Source organism: Pelobates fuscus, chromosome 8 (genome assembly GCF_036172605.1).
Source record: "Pelobates fuscus isolate aPelFus1 chromosome 8, aPelFus1.pri, whole genome shotgun sequence".
Classification (NCBI taxonomy): domain Eukaryota; kingdom Metazoa; phylum Chordata; class Amphibia; order Anura; family Pelobatidae; genus Pelobates; species Pelobates fuscus.
In genome coordinates this window covers 4,509,681-4,534,477 of record NC_086324.1, presented here as the reverse complement: position 1 = coordinate 4,534,477, position 24,797 = coordinate 4,509,681, and the positions used below count along the sequence as shown (strand labels likewise).

The window sequence follows — 24,797 nt, the reverse complement described above, 5'->3', positions numbered from 1 at the left end:
TCAATATTTCACCCTAGTAATGTCATAATAATATCAGTATCTCACCCTAGTAATATTATGTAATAATATCAATATCCCATCCTAGTAATGTCATAATATCAGTATCTCACCCGAGTAATATTATGTAATAATATCAATATCCCATCCTAGTAATGTCATAATAATATCAGTATCTCACCCGAGTACTATTATGTAATAATATCAATATCCCATCCTAGTAATGTCATGTAATAATATCAATATCCCATCCTAGTCATATCATCTAATAATATCATAACATTATCAATATCTCACACTAGTAGTCATGTAATATCAATATCCCACTCTAGTAATGTCATATAATAATATCAATATCTCACCCTAGTAATATCATATAACGATATCAATATCTTACCCTAGTGATATCATATAACGATATCAATATCCCACTCTAGTAATATCATATAACAATATCAATATCTCACCCTAGTAATATTATGTAATAATATCAATATCTCACCCTCGTAATGTAATAATATCAATATCCCACTCTAGTAATATCATATAACAATATCAATATCTCACCCTAGTAATATTATGTAATAATATCAATATCTTACCCTAGTAATATCATGTAATAATATCAATATCTTACCCTAGTAATATCATATAACGATATCAATATCTCACCCTAGTAATATCATATAACAATATCAATATCTTACCCTAGTAATATTATGTAATAATATCAATATCTCACCCTCGTAATGTAATAATATCAATATCTTACCCTTGTAATATCATATAACAATATCAATATCTCACCCTCATAATGTAATGTAATAATATCAATATCTCACCCTAGTAATATCATGTAATAATATCAATATCTTACCCTAGTAATATCATATAACGATATCAATATCTCACCCTAGTAATGTCATGTAATAATATCAATATCTCACCCTAGTAATGTAATAATATCAATATCTCACCCTAGTAATATTATGTAATAATATCAATATCTTACCCTAGTAATATCATGTAATAATATCAATATCTTACTCTAGTAATATCATATAACGATATCAATATCTCACCCTAGTAATATCATATAACAATATCAATATCTTACCCTAGTAATATCATGTAATAATATCAATATCTCACCCTCGTAATGTAATAATATCAATATCTTACCCTTGTAATATCATATAACAATATCAATATCTCACCCTCATAATGTAATGTAATAATATCAATATCTCACCCTAGTAATATCATGTAATAATATCAATATCTTACCCTAGTAATATCATATAACGATATCAATATCTCACCCTAGTAATGTCATGTAATAATATCAATATCTCACCCTTGTAATGTCATGTAATAATATCAATATCTCACCCTTGTAATATCATATAACAATATCAATATCTCACCCTCGTAATGTAATGTAATAATATCAATATCTCACCCTAGTAATGTAATAATATCAATATCTCACCCTAGTAATGTCATGTAATAATATCAATATCTTACCCTAGTAATATCATATAACAATATCAATATCTCACCCTAGTAATATCATATAACGATATCAATATCTCACCCTAGTAATATCATATAACGATATCAATATCTCACCCTAGTAATGTCATGTAATAATATCAATATCTCACCCTAGTAATGTAATAATATCAATATCTCACCCTAGTAATGTCATGTAATAATATCAATATCTTACCCTAGTAATATCATATAACGATATCAATATCTCACCCTAGTAATGTCATGTAATAATATCAATATCTCACCCTAGTAATGTCATGTAATAATATCAATATCTCACCCTAGTAATATCATATAACTTTGAAAACTCACTTCTTCGTTAAAGCGTATCAATTAAACTGTCAGCAGGCTTCTCATCCCCCACCCCATGACTCCTTTCCTGCAACTGTCAAAAATGACCTACCAAGCACTCAATAAACCCTTCTCTAACAAACTATTTAATCCCCCTACTTTAACCCTTTGTGTCATTTTACCCCACTCCCTCTAGCATGTAAGCTCATTGAGCAGGGCCCTCAACCCCCTCTGTTCCTGTACGTCCAGTGGTCTGATCTCAATTATGTGTCTGTTAGTCCACCCATTGTACAGCGCTACGGAATTTGTTGGCACTATATAAATAATAAAATAATAATAATAATAATAATAATAATAATAATAATATAACGATATCAATATCTCACCCTAGTAATATCATGTAATATCAATATTAAGTATTTTTTGTTTTTAGGTTCAATATTTAAGCAAACATTTCATTTTCTAGAGGTTGGGATATGGGTTAATTTAGCAATAAACTAACATTGAACTCTTGCATGTATTTATTAGCAAGGAATCTGTAAGAAAGACATGCAATATGTGAGTAAATGAACGAATTGAACTGTTTTACCTCATCTTGTTAAGACTTACTGTTGCATCCTGAATGTTTCCTTTTATTAATCTGACGGTCAGACCCTCCTTGGTGGTGAAATGACTGTTATTTTTGCTTGTTTGTTCTGTAGTTAACGAGGGACGACTCATTCCGTCACCTTCCTTGCTGCGCTTTGGAAAGATATTTGGTTTCTGATCTCCAAATTCATCTTTTAAAGCAGCAGTAAAATGTTTAATGATGTCATCATTTTTGTCCACGAGATGAATCCTGTTTAAACTGCTTTTGTGACCATGACTCTCCAAATACTCTCGAACAGATTCCACTATAGTTTCCACGCTTTGTTTTACAGGGAACCCAAAGATCCCTGCGCTGACGGCTGGGATAGCGATGGAGTTGTGACCATTCTCTGCCGCAAGCTCTAAGCTGCTAGTTATCGCTCTCCGGAGGAGTCGCTTACATCTTGACTGCGATGAAGGATCCCACCTGGGCCCTACCGTATGTACGACATGTTTACAGGGCAGGTTACCAGCGTCTGTTATTACCGAATCACCAGGCGATAACGTTCCCTCCTTCATAACAATACGGTCACAATCAGATTGTAGTTTTGGTCCAGCTGCTCTTAATAAAGCCAATGCCAGCCCCCCCACGTGCTTCAGATCTTCATTTGCTGCATTTACAATGACATCGACGCTGTGACGGCACAGGTCACCTTTATACACCGCTACGGTGACTCCACCTGAGACAGTTATTTGGAAGTGAGGTTTATCGAGATTAATTTCTTCGGAAGTGATGCTGCTTTCCTTTTCTTTTTGAAAAGAAATGATGCAGTTAAATTTGCTTTTTGCTGTGTTGACATACACGTCTTCATTATCCATACAGAATGCCTTCGCTCCGGGTTTATCGATGCGCAGAGTGTCCGTAAACAGTTTTGACAGAAACATATCTATCTGGGCAGCTGCCTTCAGTATGGACGACTTTGACCCATTCAATGTGATTGTTCTTTGATTTATTACAAATTTCACATTCATCTTTTTTACATCCCCCCAAAGTGATGCCCTTTCATCCTTGATAAATTGTGAAACAGCCATAGATTTGACATTAATAGTCTTCTCCAATGGAGTGTTTTCCTCAACAAAATTATCAACTTGTTCGTAAATATTTTCTACTACTGAGGAGAGGCCGGAGATAACTAGCTCGCTCTCTGCTCCTGGAGGAAATATCTCCATCAGAAACGTACACCTTTCAGGATTAAAAACTTCGTGCAAGTATTTGTGAAGAGTTTTCCACTCTGTGTGTTTTATTATACTTTTATCATTAACAACAACTTTCTTACAAACTAACTCTTGTTTCATACATTTCTCTGCGTCTGACAGATCCTTTGTGGAATAACCAGTTAGTTTAATGGTGTCACCTTGGCTCTCAAACATGGCCTGAATATTGTGACGTATGAAGAGGAGACAGGACATCTCTTTGCTATCAGCAGATTTGAGGAACTCGAAGATATGGGGATCAAAGGCAATGAATTTAGATTTCAGCTGATTCTTTATGTTAATTATTTCAGATTTGGCGTTACGCACCTCCTCTTTCAATCCATTATATTGTAAATTCTTTGATTTTGCATCATAATTCAACTTCAGTTCTGGAGAGATCACTTGTATGTTCTTCAAAAGACCATTTCTAGACATTATTTCATAGAACGCTGGATCTAGTGGCTCAGATATTGTCACACTTTGCCTTTCTCTATCGATCCTACGAGTGGTATTGTCGATGAGTTTCCCGATTAGAGGTTCTACCTGGACAACATCCTTTGAAAACCCTGCAAGGAAAACCTTCTCTTTGGCCAAGTTTGGTTTGATGAAAACTGCAGTATAAGCAGAGCTGCCGATGTCTTGTTTGATGGCTTCCCAAACGGACGCCGTTACCTTATACTCTGCGACTTTGTACTTTGAAATAAGCAGTGAGAACTCGGCAGAAACCTTGTCTCTCCAGGTTGGGGCTATCTTTGCCAGAGTCCTGAGATGTGTAGAGATATCGCTGGAGATACCCAGTTTAATAACGAGGTTTGGGCTTTGGACATCTGGCCAAACGACCTCACAGTAAAGAACTGCCATCTTTTCCTCTATATTGAGTTTTCTCTGGGCATCGTTCAGGATGAATTCCAGGATATATGGACTTACAGGGATCTCCAGGGGTGCAGGTATACTGACAGACGGCCCATTCTTTCCATACAGTGTAACACTCAGTGACACATAGTACGGGTATACAGAGATTGGAGTCTTCCCAAACACGTGTTTCTGTGCCAAAACTCTTCTGGTAACTGTAAAGAAACACACATTTACCGATATGTGGGGGTTGTTACAGATTGTCAGAATAAATGAATATCATACTTAAGACATTATTTCATCACTCAGACTTGCAGAGAGTAACATATTCTAATTATAGGACTGCAAATTAAATCCACACCATCAGATTTCACTCCACACAGTGCCCATATCCCTCCATACTGTGACCGTACACGTACATCCAGTCCTCATACTGTGTCCATATCCCTCCACACTGTGCCCACAGCTCCGTACTGTGCCTGTATCCCCCCTACAGGGCCCATACCCTCCATAAAGTGTATATACCATTCCATACTGGCCCCATACCCCTCCATACTGGGCCCATATCCCTCCATACTGGGCCCATATCCCTCCATACTGGGCCCATTGTTGCAAAGCTCTCCTATGTCCAGTTCCAGTGTACCAACATACCGGTAAATAAAATACCTGATAGAGATACAATGCAGAAATTCAGAAAATGACTGGTAGGGCAGGGGTTAATATCAGAATGGTAATGTACAGGGGAGTGGATGGAGGGGGTGGGGTACGGTAAGTCCTGCAATGCACAGTGGGTAGTCATTCACTGGGAAGATGGTGGGAGAAAATGTGGAGAATACTGGATGGGTGTTACCTGGGTGCAAGATGGCTAAACAGGTTAATATAGAGACAGAATGGGAGGATGAAGCACGCAAAGGATAGGGAGAGGTGGGAGGTAAGTGGTTATATGGAAAGGGTTAATATGAGGACTGAACAGCACAGAACATGAAGGGTGATTGTCGTCACTGGATGGGGTTAAATTAGATATAAGACTATGTTGGGGGAGGACGAGGGGCAATTTGCTGCATAGGAAGGGTTAATGAATGTAGGGCAAAATCAGAAAGAACGACTAATATAGGTATTGCAGGGCTGAGAGACAAAGGGATTAATATCTCATTTAATATATGAAAGGGATCTGTCACTTCTGAAATGTTTTAATATTGTGTTCACTTTAATATTCCTATATTAAACGAATACGTGTTTGTGAGATGTGAAAAATAAAATGAAATATAGAAACTCACCCTCTTTATCCTCTAACTGGGCATCTCCATCTTAAAAAATGAAATTAAACTCCCATAGTGTGACACGGTTATATGTTCCAACTCTTATAAGTATATATAGAGAAACCACTCACATTTTCCTGAGCTATCCACCAAGCTCAGGGATAAAACGCTCACAGGTCCGTACAATTCCGCCTTATACGTAAAAACTAGCCTCTAGGGGCATTCTCCAACCAAGGAGTAAAATGACAGCTCTCTCTTAAAAAAGTTTTTCGTCTTAATTCCTCCTTCTTCTATAAAAATAGCAAGATCTAAGAATGATACTTCCTTGTTGCTCCAGGTACTAGTAAGGTTAATACCCCATGTATTAGAGTTTAAAAAAAGCTAAAAACTGTTCTAAAAGTTGAACACCTCCCTTCCAAAAAAAAGAAAATATCGTCAATGTATCATCAATTCAGATTTCAAAATCTGCCATTTTTTAGAGTAATTATTGTATTTTTTAGATAGACAGCTATTTTAAAGATTTTTTTTCTCTCGCTCTCTTTTTATAAATATATATTTATTAACTTATTATTATATAAGCCCTGGTTAAGATTTCACGGTTAAAATCATATTCTATATATATATTTGGTACATCTTTATCTATTTATCATTAAAATCTGTTTGTTAGAATTATGTGTATAACACACTAAGTATAATCCTATAGGGGGATATACTGAATTAGGAATATAGAAATGTATTAAGGAGCTATAAAAAACATTTCTAGTAAACTTTAGTAATATACCTTTAAGATACGGAATTTTAAAAGTAAATGATATGTATAGATATGGCTTTAAGTTTTTTCTCTATAATATGGTAGACATAAATAAAAGGTGCTCCAGAGTGAAAAAGTGGATTGACACCTAGTGTTTACATATAATTGGTAACAGAGAAATGTATCTTCATGTGAGAATCTATGTATCAAGATTGATATTATGTGACATTATTTGGAATTGTGAAGCTTTTTGCACTAAGTATTCCATTTTCACAAATGAGCTTTTTAATATAAACATATGAGATAATACTTTAAGACTTTTGATATCAATGGTTAATTTATACCTCGGTATGCCATCTTCTAGCAAGACCTCGGTGTTAATAGATCTATTTCTGCCTGTTACATTCCTTCTGATTCTCAGATATATATATTTTTAAGACACATTCACGAAAATATGCTGTTATAAGTCTGTTTATATTATTGTATATGTCACAGGCATTTTAAGTATTAGTTATGATAAGATCTTCCTTATCTCTTTTCCGTCCCTCTGACAGCACATCTTACTCATCCGATCACTTGGTATGAGAGATCAAGGTCCGCAGTAAAAGTGCAATTATGCAGCTGTAGCAACATGATCAAGATGACATCATATGCGGAAGTAAGCAATACCGAGAGGGAGGCTTGAAACGCACACACTGACCGGTGTTCTATTTTCACGGGGTAGGGTTTGTTGATAGAACACAGGACTCCAGGTAAATGGAGGATTGTATTGGAAGATTTACCCAGCTGAGGAAGTTAAAAGGAGATCGGCGAAATGTGTCCTGGGGACTTTATACATCACCTTTATGCCCTTATTTAGAATTTTATATAATTTGTATATTTATTCGTTTTGATTTTTGTTGATTTCATGTGATTTTCTAATTGGCCATTAGAATTTTAACTTGAGATCATCCAATAAAAAGTATTTTTAAATATATATTGGGCTATTGAGTCCTGCTAATAGGAGTGTAGTCCTGAACTACACAACGTGCTGAAAACGAGCCTATTTATGGCTCCATCCTTGTGAGTATAACACACTATTACTATATATAAAACTGTTGGCCTAAGGCAATATTGCACCATATATATGCTTTGTTTAAGTCCTAGCTGACATCGTGCAAAACCACCTAATTTGAAGAAGGGGAAGGTTGCCTTTATGGATCTGTGAGCGTTTTATCCCTGAGCTTGGTGGATAGCTCAGGAGAATGTGAGTGGTTTCTATATATATACTTATAAGAGTTGGAACATACAACAGTGTCACACTATGGGAGTTTTATTTCATTTTTAGGTATTTCCCAGCAAGAACATACTAACACTACTGTGTCCATTTTGGAAGAACACTCCTTCCATTTTTTAAGCAAAAATGTGTATGTAGCGCTACACCTTTTTGTATTTGGTTTATGTAGTTGGTGTATGTGGAAAGATTACACTTGGTGTCACAGCAGCTATTTGTGTGAATATTGCTGGATAACACTGCACATTTTTTTTTTAATCTAAGCGCCAGTATATATTCTTATTTCGTTGATAGCTAGGAAGTGTGTTTGGCGGATGTACCCAGGCGGGGTACCGGGCGGTCCGCCACTATCTACTTTGGCGATCCAATGTGAAACGGTTTTCAGCATTTAATTAGCAACACTTTACTTAGACATTTTATAGAAATGATTAACAGTGGCTGGAATGTAAACCACATGACAGTGTCATAGAGAATAAAATACTCTAACATACTACAGCAAATAAGATATTAATCCAAAACCTCACCTTTCTAGCTCTCCTACACCCTCCAAAACCTCTCCTTCCCAGCTCTCCTACTCACCCCAAAACCTCTCATTCCTAGCTCTCATACACCCCCAAAACCTTTGTAGCGCAATATTAAATCCCACGATCTCTGCTGGTATTAAAGGTAATCCACAGTCAGCGCTGAAAAGTAAGGCAATATCCCAAATCCCCCGTAACCGGACGAAACACAGTTCTGGGAGTCAACTGAGGTCTTTATTCACAGCTTCCAGTATTTATGCAAGTCCCCATGCAAGGGGTTTCCTTACTGACATAGCAGGGGTAATACAGTAAGGGACTACATGGGGGACTTAACATTCTGAGCATTTCTCCCATCAGGCACTGCTGCACGAGAGGGACACTCCCACTGAAATACACCATTAAGTGGATTATCCCTCCGTGCAGCAGAACCGGCATTTTACCTTTAAATTCAAAACTTTCACAATATTCATGTTATTCTGACAAACGGACGTTCGGTAGATAGCTGGGGTCTGAGTGCACCTTTCGTGAGAGTACCGCTCAGATCCCAGCTAAAACAACCGAACGCCGCACAAAATACACTTTATTATTAAGGTCGTCTGAAAGTACCGAACAATGATGGGGAACCACAATAGGAGAAGACCAGAGCTCCCGAACGGCCTGGAAGTACAGCGGTGTTCGTGCCCTCAAGTTGCGTTTTCAGTTCCAGGCACTTGACGACAAACAGGGCCGGACTGGCCTACCGGTAGGCCGCCAGCCCTGGGGCCGCTTTAACATTTGGCGGCCCTGGGGCCGCTTTAACATTTGGCTGCCCTGGGGCCGCTTTAACATTTGGCTGCCCTGGGGCCGCTTTAACATTTCTCTGCCCTGGGGCAGCTTTAACATTTCTGTTACCCTATGCGGCCGCGCGGCCGCAGGCACAACCGCGCGGCCGCAGCCACACCTGAGCCGGCCGCTGCTGCTTCCTGTCAGCCGCCGGATGTGAGCGGCAAATGACAACATGACGTCACATGCGGCGGCGGCTCTACTGAAACTGCATCGCGGCCTTTTTTCCCTGAGCTGTTGGAACTTGTAAAGGTAAGAATAAAGGGGTTTGGGGGACCTAATTAATTAATTAATGTATTGGAGAGGGGAGGGGGGGTCATTAATGTATTGGGGAGGGGGGGTGGTCATTAATGTATTGGGAAGGGGAGGGGGGGGTCATTAATGTATTGGGAAGGGGAGGGGGGGTCATTAGTGTAGTAGGGAGGGGGTGGTCATTAATGTAATGGGGAGGGGAGGGGGGGTGGTCATTAATGTATTGGGGAGGGGGGGTGGTCATTAATGTATTGGGGAGGGGGGGTGGTCATTAATGTATTGGGAGGGGAGGGGGGGTGGTCATTAATGTATTGGGAGGGGAGGGGGGGTGGTCATTAATGGGGAGGGGGGTCATTAATGTATTGGGGAGGGGGGTGGTCAGTAATGTATGGGGGAGGGGGGTCATTAATGTATGGGGAGGGGGTCATTAATGTATTGGGGAGGGGGGGTCATTAATGTATTGGGGAGGGGAGGGGGTGGTCATTAATGTATTGGTGAGGGGAGGGGGGGTGGTCATTAATGTATTGGGGAGGGGAGGGGGGCAGTAATGTATGGGGGAGGGGAGGGGGGTCTGTAATGTATTAGGGGAGGGGGGTCTGTAATGTATTAGGGGAGGGGGTCAGTAATGTATTAGGGGAGGAGGGGTCAGCAGTATATTAGAGTAGGGGGTGACAGCAGTGTGACGAAACCAATCTCGCTACATTGTATTGGAGGAGCCTGGTTGCCCGCCTGCTGCCTCTGGACTATGGACCGGCAGCTAAAGGGTTAATTTTACTGTGCAGAAGGATTTATTTCTCCCTTTCTGCACAGCAGTTCGGTAGATTTCATTCTACCGAACAAACAGCCGTTCACCAACCTCCCCAGAGCTGTGGGAAGCCGGCCGGCGTTGTTAATTGGCCACCCAGAAGCTGGAGTGTGCTGCCAATTTACCTCCCTGAAGCTGCGGTTAATTGCCTGTTAACTGTGTGGCCGCTGTTACACTTAGCGGCCGCTAGGTGGCGCTGTTCTGGAGCTCCCCGGGCAGCCAGCACTTTTCTGCACCAAAATCGGACACTTTTCCGTGCAGGCACCGCTGAACCTCCAGCCCCTGGTTCTCATTCGTATGAATTTGATGAATGCAGGGAATTCGGTATTTTATGTTTTATGTGAACTGTAGTAACCCAGATAGCAATGCCATGGAGCCTGTTCGTATAATTAAAGACTTTAGCTCCATGGCAATTAAACTGTATTCGTGTGGTCTGAGTGCCATTCACCTAATAATGTGCACCCAGACCTGAGCTATCTGGGGATATGTTACATGTCTGTGTTTTATGTATAAAATGTGTCTGTATGTATTTTAAAGTCTGTTTCTGTGTCACCATGTGCATAATGGAGTCTGGCCTTTGTCCTGGGAGATAATTGAATTACTTCATTAATTATCTCCAGGGCAGGGAGGAGGAAACCAAGATGCATTGTGGGAAAGTATTGTGGCTGTGTGTACGAAAATGATACATGTCTGTCTGCTGTTTCAGTCTTCCATCTGGTCCCCTAGGGGAGTGTCCACCAGGTGGGAGACCTGCATAAATACAGGGGCAGGTAGCCCTGAATAAACAGACCACTGCTTGACCTTCAACACGGAGCCTTGTCTCGTTCTTGGGGGGATTCACTGTATGCTGCTGGAGATTGACTGCTAGGAGTGTAAGCTGATGTCTGCTTTTCCTGTTCGTCTGCTAGCAGCTATTCGTGAGGTTCCAGCTGGAGTGCTACCTTATTCCCTTGTATGCAGTTCGGGAGTTTGGTGCATTCATTTATATCCGAATTCGTGAGTTTTGGTGCTTTTACAGTAGCTGTGCCTTTTTGTGAAAAGGGGATTATCGCCTAAACGGATTTTTCCCCTTTTATGCTGAAACGGTCCGTAACAAGCAGTATATTAGGGGGAGGGGGGTCAGCAGTGTATTAGATAGAGGGGGCGGGAAAGATCTGACTAGGGAATTTGAGATGAGGCAATGATTACCGTATATACTCTAGTATAAGCCGACCCGAATATAAGCCGAGGCCCCTAATTTTACCCCAAAAAACTGGGAAAACTTATTGACTCGAGTATAAGACTAGGGTGAGAAATGCAGCAGCTACTGGTAAATTTCTAAATAAAATTAGATCCTAAAAAAATATATTAATTGAATATTTATTTACAGTGTGTGTATAATGAATGCAGTGTGTGTGTATGAATGCAGTGTGTGTATGAGTGCAGCGTGTGTGTATGAGTGCAGCGTGTGTGTATGAGTGCAGCGTGTGTGTATGAGTGCAGCGTGTGTGTATGAGTGCAGCGCGTGTGTATGAGTGCAGCGCGTGTGTATGAGTACAGCGTGTGTGTATGAGTGCAGCGTGTGTGTATGAGTGCAGCGTGTGTGTATGAGTACAGCGTGTGTGTATGAGTGCAGCGTGTGTGTATGAGTGCAGCGTGCGTGTATGAGTGCAGCGTGCGTGTATGAGTGCAGCGTGTGTGTATGAGTGCAGTGCGTGTGTATGAGTGCAGTGCGTGTGTATGAGTGCAGCGTGCGTATGAGTGCAGCGTGTGTGTATGAGTGGTGTGTGTGTGTTGCAGAGCCTTGGTGGGGGGTGGCCAATTTTTTTTTTTTTTTCATTATTTTAAATTTGTATTATTATTATTTATTATTATTTTTTTATTTAATTTAATTATTATTATTTTTGTATTATTATTTATTATTATTTTTTTTTATTATTACAATTTTTTTTTTTTCCGTCCCCCCTCCCTGCTTGATACATGGCAGGGAGGGGGGCTCTCCTTCCCTGGTGGTCCAGTGGCATTGGCAGTTCAGTGGGGGGGAGAGGGGGGCTGGCAGAGCTGTAACTTACCTGTCCTGCAGCTCCTGCCAGCTCTCTCCTCCTCCGCGCCGTCCGTGCAGCTCCCTCTGTCAGCTCCCAGTGTAAGTCTCGCGAGAGCTGCGGCTCTCGCGAGACTTACACTGGGAGCTGACCGAGGTGCTGAACTGACGGCGCGGAGGAGGAGGGAGCTGGCAGGAGCTGCAGGACAGGTAAGTTACAGCTCTGCCAGTCCCCCTCTCCCCCAGTCTGTATTATGGCAATGCAAATTGCCATAATACAGACTATTGACTCGAGTATAAGCCGAGTTGGGGTTTTTTAGCACAAAAAATGTGCTGAAAAACTCGGCTTATACTCGAGTATATACGGTATATTTGTGACATTTATATTTGTGCCCCAATGAATATTATATATATGTGTGTGTGTGTAGAAGGAAATGTAAATAGAGGGGGCTACAGGGGTGAGGGAATTATATTTGTAATATATTTATTAGGAACTGTGGAGGGAAGGGGGTTGGATGAGAGCATTAAATATCAAGCATTAAATATTATATTTATGGGGTAGGAACTGTATTATATATTTTTGGTTTAGTGCAGGGGTAGGTAACCTTCGACACTCACTTTGTATTTTACTACATCTCCATTAAGGCTCGCAAAGCATCATGGGAGGTGTAGTCCACAACATCTGGAGTGGCAAAGGGTGTCTACTCCTGGTTTAGAGCATAGGTGTATAACCATTTGGCTTCCCCAGGCCAAAATAACCCCTTAAACTCTTAAAGGATCACTATAGTGTCAGGAAAACAAAGCGGTTTTCCTGACACTTTAGTGCCCTGAGGGTGCCCACACCCACAAAGGGCCATAGTCATGCAGGAGGAGGCTGGCAAATAGGCTTCTCCACAATCCAGGGAAGCAGGGCAATTTATCATTTAAAGGGCCAGTTACAAATAGCAGTTTGTAACACTCTCCTTCCTAGCTCTCATACACCCCAAAACCTCTCCTTCCCAGCTCTCATACACCCCCCAAAACCTCTCCTTCCCAGCTCTTCTACACCCTCCAAAATCCTCTCCCTCCTAGCTCTTCTACACCCTCCAAAATCCTCTCCCTCCTAGCTCGCATACACCCCAAAACCTCACCTTCCTAGCTCTCCTACACACCCCAAAACCTCACCTTCGCAGCTCTCCTACACCCCCCAAAACCTCACCTTCCTAGCTCTCCTACACACCCCAAAACCTCACCTTCCTAGCTCTCCTGCACCCCCCAAAACCTCACCTTCCTAGCTCTCATACACACCCCAAAACCTCACCTTCCTAGCTCTCCTACACACCCCAAAACCTCACCTTCCTAGCTCTCCTATACACCCCAAAACCTCTCCGTCCTAGCTCTCATACACACCCCAAAACCTCTCCTTCCCAGCTCTCCTACACACCCCAAAACCTCACCTTCCTAGCTCTCCTACACACCCCAAAACCTCACCTTCGTAGCTCTCCTACACACCCCAAAACCTCACCTTCCTAGCTCTCATACACACCCCAAAACCTCACCTTCCTAGCTCTCCTACACCCCCCAAAACATCTCCCTCCTAGCTCTCCTACAACCCCCAAAACCACACCTTCCTAGCTCTCCTACAACCCCCAAAACCTCACCTTCCTAGCTCTCATACACACCCCAAAACCTCACCTTCGTAGCTCTCCTACACACCCCAAAACCTCACCTTCCTAGCTCTCCTACACACCCCAAAACCTCACCTTCCTAGCTCTCCTACACCCCCCAAAACCTCACCTTCCTAGCTCTCCTACACACCCCAAAACCTCACCTTCGTAGCTCTCCTACACCCCCCAAAACCTCACCTTCCTAGCTCTCCTACACACCACAAAACCTCACCTTCCTAGCTCTCCTGCACCCCCCAAAACCTCACCTTCCTAGCTCTCATACACACCCCAAAACCTCACCTTCCTAGCTCTCCTACACACCCCAAAACCTCACCTTCCTAGCTCTCCTATACACCCAAAACCTCTCCTTCCTAGCTCTCATACACACCCCAAAACCTCTCCTTCCTAGCTCTCCTACACACCCCAAAACCTCACCTTCCTAGCTCTCATACACACCCCAAAACCTCTCCTTCCTAGCTCTCCTACACACCCCAAAACCTCACCTTCCTAGCTCTCCTACACCCCCCAAAACCTCACCTTCCTAGCTCTCCTACACCCCCCAAAACCTCACCTTCCTAGCTCTCCTACACCCCCAAAACCTCACCTTCCTAGCTCTCCTACAACCCCCAAAACCTCTCATTCCTAGCTCTCATACACACCCCAAAACCTCTCATTCCTAGCTCTCATACACACCCCAAAACCTCACCTTCCCTACACACCCCAAAACCTCACCTTCATAGCTCTCCTACACCCCCAAAATCCCACCTTTCCAGCTCTCCTACACCACCCAAAGCCTCACCTTCCTAGCTCTCCTACACCCCCCAAAACATCACCTTCCTAGCTCTCCTACACCCCCCAAAACCTCACCTTCCTAGCTCTCCTACACACTTTAAAGCCTCACCTTCCTAGCTCTCCTACACCCCCCTAAACCTCACCTTCCTAGCTCTCCTACACACCCCAAAACCTCACCTTCCTAGCTCTCCTACACACCCCAAAACCTCACCTTCCTAGCTCTCATAAACACCCCAAAACCTCTCATTCCTAGCTCTCCTACACACCCCAAAACCTCACCTTCCTAGCTCTGCTACACACCACAAAAACCTCTCCTACACAGCCCAAAATCTAATGTGTCCTCTCGCGAGCCTCGGCTGTCAGAGCTTTGCAGTGGTTTACCAGGGAAATACTCCACGCAGGGCCGCCACCAGAAATTTTGGGGCCCCTGACAAAGCACAAAGTCTGGCCCCCCCCCCTCCCTGCCCGTCCGGCCTGCCTCCCCCCCCTCCCTGCCCGGCCGGCCTGCCTCCCCCCCAATGAATGCAGTATGTGTGTTAGTGTAGTGGATGAAGAGTGTGTGTTAGTGTAGTGAATGCAGAGTGTGTGTTAGTGCAGTGGATACAGTGTGTGTCAGTGCAGTGGATGCAGTGTGTGTGTGTGTTAGTGCAGTGTGTGTCAGTGCAGTGAATGCAGTGTGTGTGTCAGTGTAGTGAATGTAGTGTGTGTGTCAGTGCGGTGGATGCAGTGTGTGTGTCAGTGCGGTGGATGCAGTGTGTGTGTCAGTGCGGTGGATGCAGTGTGTGTGTTAGTGCAGTGAGTGTGTTAGTGCAGTGTGTGTTTGTGTAGTGAATGAAGAGTGTGTGTTAGTGCAGTGAATGCAGTGTGTGTGTTAGTGCAGTGAATGCAGTGTGTGTTAGTGCAGTGAATGCAGTGTGTGTGTTAGTGCAGTGAGTGTTAATGCAGTGAGTGTTAGTGCAGTGAATGCAGTGCGTATGTGTCAGTGTAGTGAATGCAGTGTGTGTGTTAGTGCAGTGAGTGTCAGTGCAGTGAATGCAGTGTGTGTGTTAGTGCAGTGAGTGTCAGTGCAGTGAATGCAGTGTGTGTCAGTGTAGTGAATGCAGTGTGTGTCAGTGTAATGAATGCAGTGTGTGTCAGTGTAATGAATGCAGTGTGTGACAGTGTAATGAATGCAGTGTGTGTCAGTGTAATGAATGCAGTGTGTGTCAGTGCAATGAAGGCAGAGTGTGTATCAGTGTAGTGAATGCAGTGTGTGTGTCAGTGTAGTGAATGCAGTGTGTGTGTGTCAGTGTAGTGAATGCAGTGTGTGTCAGTGTAGTGAATGCAGTGTGTCAGTGTAGTGAATGCAGTGTGTGTGTCAGTGCAGTGGATGCAGTGTGTGTGTGTTAGTGCAGTGTGTGTTAGTGCAGTGTGTGTCAGTGTAGTGAATGCAGTGTGTGTGTGTGTGTTAGTGCAGTGTGTCAGTGCAGCGGATGCAGTGTGTGTCAGTGCAGAGGATGCAGTGTGTGTGTGTTAGTGCAGTGTGTGTCAGTGTAGTGAATGCAGTGTGAGTGCAGTGGATGCAGTGTGTGTGTGAGTGCAGTGTGTTAGTGCAGTGAGTGTCAGTGCAGTGAATGCAGTGTGTGTCAGTGTAATGAATGCAGTGTGTGTGTCAGTGTAATGAATGCAGTGTGTGTGTCAGTGTAATGAATGCAGTGTGTGTGTCAGTGTAATGAATGCAGTGTGTGTATGTGTTTAGTAGTGTATGCATGTAAATGTAGTAATAGTAATTTAAATGTATTTTTGTTATTCCCCCCTCCCTGTTTCTTACCTGGTTCAGGGAGGGGGGAAGATCCTTTGATCCCTGGTGGTCCGGTCAGGTGGAATTGTGGGCCCCCCGGCTCCCTATACTTGCAGAGGGGGCCCAGCGGACTGCAGAAGCACTTTACAGCATTTCCTGCTCTCACTCCCGCGAGATGTGGTGTGCGCGCCGCGCGGAGCGTTGCCATGGCCGCACGTCTCGCGGGAGTTAGAGCGAGGGAAATGCTGGAAAGTGCTTCTGCAGTCCGCTGGGCCCCCTCTGCAAGTATAGGGAGCCGGGGGGCCCGCGGCTGCACATATATATATATAGCGATGCAGAAAGTAATTGTGGGGCCCTGGACTGCCAAAGCAGTCCGGGCCCCCCAGGCCCGTGACAACTGTCACGGTTGTCACCCCCTGATGGCGGCCCTGACTCCACGCTACACACATGCTGGTTTGAAGCCTGCCAAAAGTATAACATGAAGTCTCCTTGGCCCCCTCTTTACTATACAAGCTGCTGTGCCACCGGACCACCAGATAATTTTGTATTTCCCCTCCCTGTTCACAGATAAAAGATGAGGAAGGGGGTACTATTAAACATAACTATTAATTTTAAAAATGGCTCACCGTCAACAGCTTCTATCCAACCCCACAAACTAATACAAATATACACACACACAGCATCCTCTCCACGCACACACACTGCATCATCTCCATACACACACACACTGCATCCTCTCCACGCACACACACTGCATCCTCTCCACGCACACACACTGCATCCTCTCCACGCACACACTGCATACTCCACACACACACACCCACTGCATCCTCTCCACACACACACACACACACACACACACAGCATCCTCTCCACACACACACACTACATCCTCTCCACGCACACACACTGCATCCTCTCCACGCACACACTGCATACTCCACACACACACACTGCATACTCCACACACACACCCACACACACTGCATCCTCTCCACACACACACACTGCATCCTCTCCATACACACACACTGCATCCTCTCCATACACACACACTGCATCCTCTCCACACACACACACACACACTGCATCCTCTCCACACACACACACTGCATCCTCTCCATACACACACTTCATCCTCTCCACACACACACACTGCATCCTGTATGTATTTCAGTAATAGTATAACACATTCACTATAACATTTAGAAAGGACGTGGAATGTGATGTGACAATGTGCTGGTTTGGTCTCAAGTTAGGCTACTTTTTGTATCCATCTCTCCTCTGTACATACCTGTTAAAATCTTGCCGATTTAATCAATAAAAAATACATCAGACAGACACCAACATCACCTCCAGAGCATTCCTCTTGGCTGCACACGGACAGGTTAGCGTTCTCTATTCTCTGTGTTGTCATTAGGAGCAGTATGGTGGATATGTACCATGTACTGTTGTAACATGCACCGCAATACCATGTACTGTTGTAACGTACCGTATTAACATGTACTGTATGTACCAATTCCTACTGACAAACAGCCATATTTCACACTGATAAAAAAACATGTTAACACAGAAAAAAGGGTAGGGAAGTAGAATACTCTAATAACAAGAACAACGCACACATATTAAAGTTAAAATATGAAATGGGGTTCCTGGGTCCCCCACTACATTGGGAGAGGAATCCAAATTCAGTCAGCCTTGATTGATTAATCTCACAGCGCACCTTACTCTGAGCCCCGGAGCATTATTGGATCTAACGTTCTACATTAACAGGTTGATGCTACATAGCAGATTCTAGCAGCTGAGACTCCAGGAAGATTAATCTGTGCAACTCCCACCGACTAACAAAATGTCAGAAAATATCAGACTTTTTCTCAGTGAGTCTGGACCAACCTCGCACATCCTGAAATGTGATGAGCGCAGCGTCTTCCTCTGCAAGCAGCACGGTCTCCTGCACCTCTCCACCTCCGTGTTTTGGGCTCTCAAAGTACAGAATGATGTGATCCTCGGATGTTTTGGGGGGCAAACCCTCCGCCCTGATACTCTTTGTTTCTTCCAGTACGTTTGCTGACAGTTTCATCTGATTCACCCTCAAATTACTGGAGAATTTCTTAACAAATCTAGAGATTTCTAGAAAAAAAAAAACTAACAGTCATTGATCTATAGAGTGCAAGTTCTGTGTCAGTGAATATAATATAATATAATATAACAGAGTGCGAGTTCTGTGTCAGTGAATATAATAATATAACAGAGTGCGTGTTCTGTGTCAGTGAATATAATAATATAACAGAGTGCGGGTTCTGTGTCAGTGAATATAATAATATAACAGAGTGCGAGTTCTGTGTCAGTGAATATAATAATATAACAGAGTGCGAGTTCTGTGTCAGTGAATATAATAATATAACAGAGTGCGTGTTCTGTGTCAGTGAATATAATAATATAACAGAGTGCGGGTTCTGTGTCAGTGAATATAATAATATAACAGAGTGCGTGTTCTGTGTCAGTGAATATAATAATATAACAGAGTGCGTGTTCTGTGTCAGTGAATATAATAATATAACAGAGTGCGGGTTCTGTGTCAGTGAATATAATAATATAACAGAGTGCGGGTTCTGTGTCAGTGAATATAATAATATAACAGAGTGCGAGTTCTGTGTCAGTGAATATAATATAATATAATATAACAGAGTGCGAGTTCTGTGTCAGTGAATATAATAATATAACAGAGTGCGAGTTCTGTGTCAGTGAATATAATATAATATAACAGAGTGCGGGTTCTGTGTCAGTGAATATAATAATATAATATAACAGAGTGCGGGTTCTGTGTCAGTGAATATAATAATATAACAGAGTGCGAGTTCTGTGTCAGTGAATATAATAATATAATATAACAGAGTGCGGGTTCTGTGTCAGTGAATATAATAATATAACAGAGTGCGGGTTCTGTGTCAGTGAATATAATATAATATAACAGAGTGCGGGTTCTGTGTCAGTGAATATAATAATATAACAGAGTGCGGGTTCTGTGTCAGTGAATATAATATAATATAACAGAGTGCGGGTTCTGTGTCAGTGAATATAATATAATATAACAGAGTGCGAGTTCTGTGTCAGTGAATATAATAATATAATATAACAGAGTGCGGGTTCTGTGTCAGTGAATATAATAATATAACAGAGTGCGAGTTCTGTGTCAGTGAATATAATAATATAATATAACAGAGTGCGGGTTCTGTGTCAGTGAATATAATAATATAACAGAGTGCGGGTTCTGTGTCAGTGAATATAATATAATATAACAGAGTGCGGGTTCTGTGTCAGTGAATATAATATAATATAACAGAGTGCGGGTTCTGTGTCAGTGAATATAATATAATATAACAGAGTGCGGGTTCTGTGTCAGTGAATATAATAATATAATATAACAGAGTGCGGGTTCTGTGTCAGTGAATATAATAATATAACAGAGTGCGGGTTCTGTGTCAGTGAATATAATAATATAACAGAGTGCGGGTTCTGTGTCAGTGAATATAATAATATAACAGAGTGCGGGTTCTGTGTCAGTGAATATAATAATATAATATAACAGAGTGCGGGTTCTGTGTCAGTGAATATAATAATATAATATAACAGAGTGCGGGTTCTGTGTCAGTGAATATAATAATATAACAGAGTTCGAGTTCTGTGTCAGTGAATATAATAATATAATATAACAGAGTGCGGGTTCTGTGTCAGTGAATATAATAATATAACAGAGTGCGGGTTCTGTGTCAGTGAATATAATAATATAATATAACAGAGTGCGAGTTCTGTGTCAGTGAATATAATAATATAACAGAGTGCGGGTTCTGTGTCAGTGAATATAATAATATAATATAACAGAGTGCGAGTTCTGTGTCAGTGAATATAATAATATAATATAACAGAGTGCGAGTTCTGTGTCAGTGAATATAATAATATAACAGAGTGCGGGTTCTGTGTCAGTGAATATAATAATATAACAGAGTGCGAGTTCTGTGTCAGTGAATATAATAATATAATATAACAGAGTGCGTGTTCTGTGTCAGTGAATATAATAATATAATATAACAGAGTGCGGGTTCTGTGTCAGTGAATATAATAATATAACAGAGTGCGGGTTCTGTGTCAGTGAATATAATAATATAATATAACAGAGTGCGAGTTCTGTGTCAGTGAATATAATAATATAATATAACAGAGTGCGAGTTCTGTGTCAGTGAATATAATAATATAACAGAGTGCGAGTTCTGTGTCAGTGAATATAATAATATAATATAACAGAGTGCGTGTTCTGTGTCAGTGAATATAATAATATAATATAACAGAGTGCGGGTTCTGTGTCAGTGAATATAATAATATAACAGAGTGCGTGTTCTGTGTCAGTGAATATAATAATATAACAGAGTGCGGGTTCTGTGTCAGTGAATATAATAATATAACAGAGTGCGGGTTCTGTGTCAGTGAATATAATATAATATAACAGAGTGCGAGTTCTGTGTCAGTGAATATAATAATATAATATAACAGAGTGCGAGTTCTGTGTCAGTGAATATAATAATATAACAGAGTGCGGGTTCTGTGTCAGTGAATATAATATAATATAACAGAGTGCGAGTTCTGTGTCAGTGAATATAATAATATAACAGAGTGCGAGTTCTGTGTCAGTGAATATAATAATATAACAGAGTGCGGGTTCTGTGTCAGTGAATATAATAATATAATATAACAGAGTGCAAGTTCTGTGTCAGTGAATATAATAATATAACAGAGTGCGGGTTCTGTGTCAGTGAATATAATAATATAACAGAGTGCGAGTTCTGTGTCAGTGAATATAATAATATAACAGAGTGCGGGTTCTGTGTCAGTGAATATAATAATATAACAGAGTGCGGGTTCTGTGTCAGTGAATATAATAATATAACAGAGTGCGGGTTCTGTGTCAGTGAATATAATAATATAACAGAGTGCGGGTTCTGTGTCAGTGAATATAATAATATAACAGAGTGCGAGTTCTGTGTCAGTGAATATAATATAATAATATAATATAACAGAGTGCGAGTTCTGTGTCAGTGAATATAATAATATAACAGAGTGCGAGTTCTGTGTCAGTGAATATAATAATATAACAGAGTGCAGGTTCTGTGTCAGTGAATATAATAATATAACAGAGTGCGGGTTCTGTGTCAGTGAATATAATAATATAACAGAGTGCGAGTTCTGTGTCAGTGAATATAATAATCTAACAGAGTGCGGGTTCTGTGTCAGTGAATATAATAATATAATATAACAGAGTGCGGGTTCTGTGTCAGTGAATATAATAATATAACAGAGTGCGAGTTCTGTGTCAGTGAATATAATAATATAATATAACAGAGTGCGGGTTCTGTGTCAGTGAATATAATAATATAACAGAGTGCGAGTTCTGTGTCAGTGAATATAATAATATAACAGAGTGCGAGTTCTGTGTCAGTGAATATAATAATATAACAGAGTTCGAGTTCTGTGTCAGTGAATATAATAATATAATATAACAGAGTGCGAGTTCTGTGTCAGTGAATATAATAATATAACAGAGTGCGTGTTCTGTGTCAGTGAATATAATAATATAACAGAGTGCGGGTTCTGTGTCAGTGAATATAATAATATAACAGAGTGCGGGTTCTGTGTCAGTGAATATAATATAATATAACAGAGTGCGAGTTCTGTGTCAGTGAATATAATAATATAATATAACAGAGTGCGAGTTCTGTGTCAGTGAATATAATAATATAACAGAGTGCGGGTTCTGTGTCAGTGAATATAATATAATATAACAGAGTGCGAGTTCTGTGTCAGTGAATATAATAATATAATATAACAGAGTGCAAGTTCTGTGTCAGTGAATATAATATAATATAACAGAGTGCGAGTTCTGTGTCAGTTAATATAATAATATAACAGAGTGCGGGTTCTGTGTCAGTGAATATAATAATATAACAGAGTGCGAGTTCTGTGTCAGTGAATATAATATAATAATATAATATAACAGAGTGCGAGTTCTGTGTCAGTGAATATAATAATATAACAGAGTGCGAGTTCTGTGTCAGTGAATATAATAATATAACAGAGTGCAGGTTCTGTGTCAGTGAATATAATAATATAACAGAGTGCGGGTTCTGTGTCAGTGAATATAATAATATAACAGAGTGCGAGTTCTGTGTCAGTGAATATAATAATCTAACAGAGTGCGGGTTCTGTGTCAGTGAATATAATAATATAATATAACAGAGTGCGGGTTCTGTGTCAGTGAATATAATAATATAACAGAGTGCGAGTTCTGTGTCAGTGAATATAATAATATAACAGAGTGCGAGTTCTGTGTCAGTGAATATAATAATATAATATAACAGAGTGCGGGTTCTGTGTCAGTGAATATAATAATATAACAGAGTGCGGGTTCTGTGTCAGTGAATATAATAATATAATATAACAGAGTGCGTGTTCTGTGTCAGTGAATATAATAATATAATATAACAGAGTGCGGGTTCTGTGTCAGTGAATATAATAATATAATATAACAGAGTGCGGGTTCTGTGTCAGTGAATATAATAATATAATATAACAGAGTGCGTGTTCTGTGTCAGTGAATATAATAATATAATATAACAGAGTGCGGGTTCTGTGTCAGTGAATATAATAATATAACAGAGTGCGGGTTCTGTGTCAGTGAATATAATAATATAATATAACAGAGTGCGAGTTCTGTGTCAGTGAATATAATAATATAATATAACAGAGTGCGAGTTCTGTGTCAGTGAATATAATAATATAACAGAGTGCGAGTTCTGTGTCAGTGAATATAATAATATAATATAACAGAGTGCGTGTTCTGTGTCAGTGAATATAATAATATAATATAACAGAGTGCGGGTTCTGTGTCAGTGAATATAATATAATATAACAGAGTGCGAGTTCTGTGTCAGTGAATATAATAATATAATATAACAGAGTGCGTGTTCTGTGTCAGTGAATATAATAATATAATATAACAGAGTGCGGGTTCTGTGTCAGTGAATATAATATAATATAACAGAGTGCGAGTTCTGTGTCAGTGAATATAATAATATAATATAACAGAGTGCGAGTTCTGTGTCAGTGAATATAATAATATAACAGAGTGCGGGTTCTGTGTCAGTGAATATAATATAATATAACAGAGTGCGAGTTCTGTGTCAGTGAATATAATAATATAATATAACAGAGTGCAAGTTCTGTGTCAGTGAATATAATATAATATAACAGAGTGCGAGTTCTGTGTCAGTTAATATAATAATATAACAGAGTGCGGGTTCTGTGTCAGTGAATATAATAATATAACAGAGTGCGGGTTCTGTGTCAGTGAATATAATAATATAACAGAGTGCGAGTTCTGTGTCAGTGAATATAATATAATAATATAATATAACAGAGTGCGAGTTCTGTGTCAGTGAATATAATAATATAACAGAGTGCGAGTTCTGTGTCAGTGAATATAATAATATAACAGAGTGCAGGTTCTGTGTCAGTGAATATAATAATATAACAGAGTGCGGGTTCTGTGTCAGTGAATATAATAATATAACAGAGTGCGAGTTCTGTGTCAGTGAATATAATAATCTAACAGAGTGCGGGTTCTGTGTCAGTGAATATAATAATATAATATAACAGAGTGCGGGTTCTGTGTCAGTGAATATAATAATATAACAGAGTGCGAGTTCTGTGTCAGTGAATATAATAATATAACAGAGTGCGAGTTCTGTGTCAGTGAATATAATAATATAATATAACAGAGTGCGGGTTCTGTGTCAGTGAATATAATAATATAACAGAGTGCGGGTTCTGTGTCAGTGAATATAATAATATAATATAACAGAGTGCGTGTTCTGTGTCAGTGAATATAATAATATAATATAACAGAGTGCGGGTTCTGTGTCAGTGAATATAATAATATAATATAACAGAGTGCGGGTTCTGTGTCAGTGAATATAATAATATAATATAACAGAGTGCGTGTTCTGTGTCAGTGAATATAATAATATAATATAACAGAGTGCGGGTTCTGTGTCAGTGAATATAATAATATAACAGAGTGCGGGTTCTGTGTCAGTGAATATAATAATATAATATAACAGAGTGCGAGTTCTGTGTCAGTGAATATAATAATATAATATAACAGAGTGCGAGTTCTGTGTCAGTGAATATAATAATATAACAGAGTGCGAGTTCTGTGTCAGTGAATATAATAATATAATATAACAGAGTGCGTGTTCTGTGTCAGTGAATATAATAATATAATATAACAGAGTGCGGGTTCTGTGT

General features: G+C 40.5%; 1 protein-coding gene across 2 annotated transcripts in view; it reads right to left on the bottom strand.

Moving 5' to 3' along the window:
- The window catches only part of PARP14 (poly(ADP-ribose) polymerase family member 14), a 189,427-nt gene that overhangs the window by 85,525 nt on the left and 79,105 nt on the right, over positions 1-24,797 (bottom strand). For both annotated transcript variants that reach the window (XM_063429155.1, XM_063429154.1), the window contains exons 5-6: positions 18,333-18,569; positions 2,455-4,733 (exon numbers count right to left, since the gene is read on the bottom strand). In XM_063429155.1, coding sequence (XP_063285225.1) covers positions 2,455-4,733; positions 18,333-18,569 — 2,516 coding nt within the window. The remainder of the gene's footprint in view (positions 1-2,454; positions 4,734-18,332; positions 18,570-24,797) is intronic.